At 34.3% G+C, this 7,138-nt stretch overlaps 1 protein-coding gene across 1 annotated transcript; it reads right to left on the bottom strand.

The window, feature by feature from the left end:
• Positions 1-5,507: 5,507 nt before the first annotated feature.
• Positions 5,508-7,138, bottom strand: LOC128223044 (uncharacterized). Its single transcript, XM_052932282.1, has one exon. The coding sequence runs from the start codon at positions 6,763-6,765 to the stop codon at positions 5,641-5,643; it is 1,125 nt and encodes a 374-aa protein (XP_052788242.1). The 5' UTR covers positions 6,766-7,138; the 3' UTR covers positions 5,508-5,640.

Here is a 7,138-nt window from a genome sequence, read left to right as displayed (position 1 = left end):
ATGTCGACACACCGAAACAAAAGTGAACAGCATTCAACAGATGGGTGCATGGTTGAGGCTTGAATTATACAATTGGCAACTTACACACATGCACGTAGTTGGCATCGAATAACCTCCATACATCGCAACTTTGACTTTCTGGACTAGAAGTCTCGTATACACACTATTATGTTGTTTCCTGGCTCTTTGAGCAGATGAAACTAATTTCCAAATGATTTTCTTATCTCATTCCCGTATTTAAACAGTATAAATGAATGTATCTATAAAACCAAACTCGCACAACTCTTTTCGGTAATTGTGGGAGAATTCCTTTTAACATGAAAATGTTTTATATGAAAAGAACTAAACCCAATCAGCAAGGCCATATGGCAAAGATATCGGTTTTAAGTCGGAATGTCGGCAGATTGGTAAGATGACGGCTCAACAATTTCCTAATTTAACGTATTATCTATGTATGTATATTTGTACACGAAAATTTATGTAAATTGTGTTTCCGAAAGATGAAAACTGTTGCTTTTATGTATTCAATACTTAAAAGATGCACTCCTACTCTTCCAAAAAAGATTTACCACAATTAATAATAATGTTATAAGATTCCAAAAACGATGAATAAATGTCGAAAACAATGGTTCTTCTGGCCCCAATTTCTCGAAACTTCTTAAGTCCCTTATAACAGGATTAAGCTGATCTCACTATTTTGGTTGTTTTATAAAATGTGTTATATTTATTTCTTCATGAATTTTTAGAAATTATGTAGGAATAATCTGTATGATAATCAGAATAAACCGTTTTTCATTTATCAAAATCCATTTTCAGTATGTATTTTGGCTAATTGAAATAAGCGACTTAACCCTGTTAAGCTTAAGAAGTTTCGAGAAATTGGGACCTGAAGGATACCAAGTTTAATTTGAAAGATATGAGCATAAAACATGGTATTTCTACATTATGAGAATGTAGCAGATAAAGCAGAGTAAACATTTTAGCATTCACTAATCATTTAACATTTTTTCGCTTTCTGCGTTTATTAGACAAAAATCATGTTTGTTATACATGTGTATGTATTAATTTCGAATAAGAATGTCACTTTAATAGTGCCTATGAGTAATTATGAACGGATAAGCAAAACAATAGCAGTTAACCACCACACTAAAATTATCCAAATATATATCCGATCTGTATAACTTCACCCATCGGATACAAGTCGTATATATCGAAAACGATATCGGACCTATATTCCTTTGTCAATCGGGTACATGTCGTATATATCGAAAACGATATCGAACCAATACCCCTTTACCCATCAGGTACATGTCGGAATGTTATATGCATATCAAATTGTTTCTCTCTGTTCTCTTCACTCATTTCACTCATTTCACTCATATATATACACAGTTTGGGAAAACTGCTCATTTCACTTCAACGTTACCCGTTTAACTCGTCCTTCATTTATTGTGTACCTCAGTTTTTGGACAATTTCATCAATACACACATACTTTTTGAAAACACGTGTGTCCTTTTTTTTTCTTTTAACCATATACTTTGCTTTTCTAATATATATGGTAGTGTTCTTGTTTTAGTAAATTGCGTCTGTATAGTATACATTGGTATTAATCTTACTGTTTTAGCAAAATTCATTAATAACTATGCTGTTTTTTGCTATCGTAGTTTAATTTAAGCCTATGAACACTTTTTAGTTTCTTACTAAATCAGAAATATATATGTGTAAAACCGAACGTAGTCGTATCTGTATGTCCAGTTTCTATAATATTGATGAATGGTGTGTCGTATTGTTCGTGCATAACAACGTTTGACTTACCTTTTTAAATGAAGTACCTAGTTTGTTGACGAAAAGATTTTCAAAATGGATTATATAGAATGTTATGAAATATGACAAACCTGCACCGTGCAGATTCCATAACAACACTGTCCTAGTAATGTCAATTCTGTACAAGTTCTAGTCGCTATAAATGAAAATCCTGTACATATTTCATTTGCACATAGGCACACAGCGTCTCCAATTGCACCACGAACTCCTGCGACCTGAACTCTTAAATCGCGCATACAAACACCACAACATTGCGCACATTCTTCCATACAAACATGTCTACTGTTGTATCCGTATCTACGCTCATATGCCTTTACAGCATGCTGAACAATCTGGCTACACAGTGGCTTGTCCCTCGTTAACAACATAGACAGCAATGTGTTTTCCCGTAGTCAGCAATATTCGAGGTTCCATATTTACAAAAGTTTGATGCTCAGCTTAAGAACATTCATTAGAATTAAGAATTTGTTATAGATGCGTGTTACGAATTGCAAATGGGATATATACTCAGATAATTAGCACATTGTGATCGTGCGACAACTTTTCGTTTGGTTTATATTTTGCATATGTTTAAAAAAAAAAACACTTTTCAACGAAACTGGACGTACACATTCAAATTCAACTCGATCGTTTATATACCGATATATTGTATTGTTGATGAGAACAAACTCTTTTGGACATGAATTTTTCATACTTTACCAATGCTCAAGACATTATTTGAGGGTGAGAGAGGGTACTTTCTCATGGCCTCTCAAATTGGCCTCCAGTGATGGTGTTTACCCAGGTTAAGTACTAGAAAGTAATTATATACACCTCCGTCACAATCGAGCTAAACTAAATTATAATAAACTAGTTTAATTGATTTTAATTGCTATTGGAGACTGTTTCGAGCTGGGCCTGTAAACACATACATATAAATAGAGAATTAAAGAAACTGGCTCGTGGTTGGACATTGAAATATTTAATGGAGTGTACCTTTATCAAACAGCTTGCACTAAAGGAAAGTTCTCATAAAAAGTTCACATAAGAGTTCATTTGTTAATACAAATTTTAAAATATTACAATTAATACTTCATTTTGCAGAAAAGTGTTCGTAATTAGTAATGAGATTGATTGAAAAAATGATGATTTCAGGCTTGAATTTACGTATTTTCTGTTTAAATATTATCTCATTTTGAACACATTTTGAAAACAAATGTCCGCAATGTGAAATTTGTAAGAGAGTCCCTTTCAAGTTTAAATGTATTTTCAAATCGATATGTTTAACAGGGGATATGCTATGTACGATTTAACACAAGAGGATATAATATTAAAACAAATACTTTAAGAAACAACACTTTTTAAACTAAATTTTACTTATGTTTTAATTAATGCATTTCGTAAAATATGTGATATTTATACCTCTGATGTTTTGTTTGTGATGCTTATATGTAAACACCGTCTGAAATAGCAACATGTATTGATATCTTCACTGCACATATAAATTACACTGTTGACAACCAATAGGGTTACACTTTAGCCAACCCAGTGCCCATTCAACATAGAATGGGCTCTCCCCACATAAAATGCATTAAGGGCCATGTTTAAAAGGTTTCTATTGTGAAACACATTTGTGGATACATTACCATGCCTACTTAGTACAAAACAATCCAGAGTAAGACGCTAGCTATAAAACAGTTTCTATAGACAATTATTTTATGTTTAATAAACAATGATAAAATGAATTAAAGAACATACCAATGTCACTACTGGTTACGATAGCGGAAGCGATGTCACCTGTAGCAAAACAATAAGCTCTCTCGTGAAACATTTCGATTGGCTAAAGGCATTTGTTCCGGCACTTCGCCATGCAGGGCAATTTCTCAGCGTCTGTTTTCCATGATTTCCTGCTCTTTATCAATGTCTATAGATGTTTCCAAGTCGTCTTCCATCACAAACATAACTTATTCGTGTTTAGTTCCTTAAACGTACAATCAAAAGCAATCATTCTGAGCCTGTCTGTCAACGGAATACCGATTACCTAATTTACTCGTTGTTGGCACTTGTTAAATCGTCGGATACCCCCGATACACTTCTGCACTATGCTTCGTTGTGAACGAAGTGATAACGGAAGAAAAAACGGAAGAAAAAAACGGTGGTTGCCAACGATGCTCTTGGCCTATCTGACTTTCAAATCCAAAGAACAATGACATTTTGCGATACTTGGTAACTATATTTGGATTTGGCCACGCATTGATGAAAAGTTATAACAACCATTATCATACGCCTACTGCGTCAGTTACAAAGTTAGCTTAATCCCATCATTCAAGATGAAGCTAGTGCATCGAGTACCACTTGAAAAACAAAATATGTCATTTACTTCAGGGACTTCATAATCATGAAACTGTTTTCAATTGGATGATTTTGCTACGATTTCTTCACCCTATAGTAGTCTTAAAATAAGTAGTCGTATAGTAGTCTTACTGACCGTTCCAAGGCGGTACCTAACAATTCTTGATAAACATACCTAGTTTTTTTATATATATAGTATGTATGCACTGTGCTGTTTAATTAGTTTTGTGTTGTTCTTCTATGTTTCTTGTTTGTGATTTTATGTTTTATGTCTTTGGCGTTTACCCAGTGCAATTAAACCGTTTAAAAACTTTTTGCTACTGAGCTTGTTTCTGCAGCTTTTTGCATAAATATTAAAAGTAAAAGATATTTAAAATCAACAAACATTGAAACTCAATAAATTGTTTCATAGACAGTATTGCACTATATTATCCTATGTTCAAGTCATATGTGTTGATAATTAAATATATTTAATCTTTATCAAAAGGGCTAGCTATATTTAATTATTATTGTTCATTATCATTTGTTTTTCTTTCTATCGATATCATCGCATTGTATTATACTTTATTCATGCTTTTTACAGATAACAGTGCATTATATTATCTTTTGTACATTTGTGTAGGTATTTTGTCAGAATTGCGTTCAAATACTTGTTCATGGGCTTAATGTACACCGTGTTTTGGGCCGGTAGCCTATTATCACGACAAAAATGAGTTTGAGTTTGTTTGTCAGAATGCTTGGTATGTTCTTGGTTTAGTATGATTTGTACGTACTTGTATCAGAGTGATTGGTACGTTCAGAATGACTAGTATGTACTTGGCTCAGAATGATATGTTCGTACTTGGCATAGAGTGATTTGTACGTACTTGGCGCAGAATGCTTGGTAAGTTCTTGGTTAAGTATGATTTGTACATTTGTTCCGATGCCTGCTTGCTTACTTGTCACAATGTTAGTTCCGAGTATATGCGTGCGTGCATGCGTGCGTACGTCTTTGAAAAACATAAACAAACAACTTTTTATTCCGACACTGACCCTAAATCCATAATAACACTTTGTTAATTTAACACGCACGCTTATCTAACGACATGCCACAAACCGTCATGAACATTTCGCATCTTTAGCTCGATCTGAAGTTCGACATGAGCTATACAGGAAATATGTGAAATTCGATTGCAGGGGCTAAAATATAACTTTGATATAGCAAAAACCGAAATGGAAAAATAAATATATACGGAAATGTTTGAATTAGAAACAAGGAATGTATTCGGAACCGGGAAAAAGGTTCTGCACAACCGTGAAATCGAGTTATCAGAGATCGACACAGCCAATTTTTACTGTACATGTGAAACCGTTTAATTTCTAAATTAAATATTTTATTACTAAATATATCAAACAAAATTCAAAAAGTATGGTATGAAAACATACAGTTTATTGTGTCCGTGTAGTATCCATATAATGCTTTGGAACAAACTAAGAGACTTACTCTACAGTGAGTAAAGCATAAATCCCGAAAAAGAGCTCCAGGCATGGTGCACATAGAACGGTTTCCCTCCCCAAGGCCCGTGCTTTACAACTTTCACTTCGTCATTTTCATCCAGTTCTAAAACAACCAAATTCGCATCGGTTCCATAAGGTGCCCCTGCTGGATATAAATACATTGAGTTTTTGCCATTCGTTTGTAGAGAAATTTCATTAACCCTTGATGATCCCATAATATGTGTAAAGAACACATATATCCCTCTCCTTGGTGCCTTGAATATCCCGGTGCTTCGTGAGTAACTGTTTCCCTTGTTTGTTAGCACATGTTCAAACACGATCGTCTGCCATGCCTGCAGGTCTTCTATACTTTTACTTAGTCTAGAGGAAAATGCCACCTCCTTGTTGTTCAGATGTTGTTCTATATGCGATATTCCGTTGGCTCTTTGTGTTCTTTCATCTTCAAGCGCAACTTTCAGAGCATGAAGTGTGTTGTTGACTGAATCCAGCTTCGATAATTCACTTATCATGTGTTTGTTTGAATCTGATATCTTAATGTTGATCAAACTCATTTCATTCTTGATTGGTCCAACTTCTTGCGTAACCTTTCCAATACTTTCAACTTTCTCACCGAGATTCTCATTGAATATCTTTTGCTTTGAGGTTTCTTCTTCAAAGTTATTCATCCTTGAATGAATATGTTCAACTTTTTCTTGAACAGTGGATAACCTGTTGTTCAGGGCATCTTGCTGCTTGCTCGCAGACTCTACAATGTTCGTCATCCTTTTCTCAACCTCTTGATTGTGTTTCTTCTCTGTCGCAAAGCCTTTCATTACAGCTTCATAGTTCTGGTTATCTTTACCTTCATTGCTGATTTTTTCCCGTGGTGTTTCATTATTTGAAGACTTATTTGTGTGTGCGTCGACCAGCTGAATTTTAATTTCTTCAAGGGTTTTTGTAATGTCTCGTCTGAAGGTTGCATAATCTTGTTCCCAGTAGGCCAGCTGTAGTGTATGTATCCTAACTTTTTGTTCCATGACATTTAACCGTTCCTCCACTGTACTACTTCTTACTAATCCTGTTACATTGAGTAGCATCGCTATCAACACCAACATTTTGTACTGCTTGTACATTTTAGCCGTGCAATGCAATTATCCTTTTAAAATTTGTATATCGTATGAATTTTACAACCTTTGAGTTTCTACTGTAAATAAATAGCAGAAAAACATAATCCCTCGGTGTGGTTTTGATATTAAAACATGTCCATCAAAGCTTATTCACCCTTCCATGAAAACCTGCAGGATGTGGTAAACATTCACCCGAGTTCTCATAAACATATTTCCAGGGTTACTTTATATTTATTTGTAAGTATTTTCCAATAAACGTGAGAAACTACTGCAATTCTGAGAAGAATGGATGCGTCAATGTTCAAAGTTTCATTTTTCTCATATGAAAACATTTGAACAGTAAAAGTAACAAGTACAGCAGGAAGTGCAATTATGTTCT

This window comes from Mya arenaria, chromosome 17 (assembly GCF_026914265.1).
Source record: "Mya arenaria isolate MELC-2E11 chromosome 17, ASM2691426v1".
Lineage (NCBI taxonomy): Eukaryota > Metazoa > Mollusca > Bivalvia > Myida > Myidae > Mya > Mya arenaria.
This window is presented reverse-complemented; position numbering and strand designations above follow the sequence as displayed.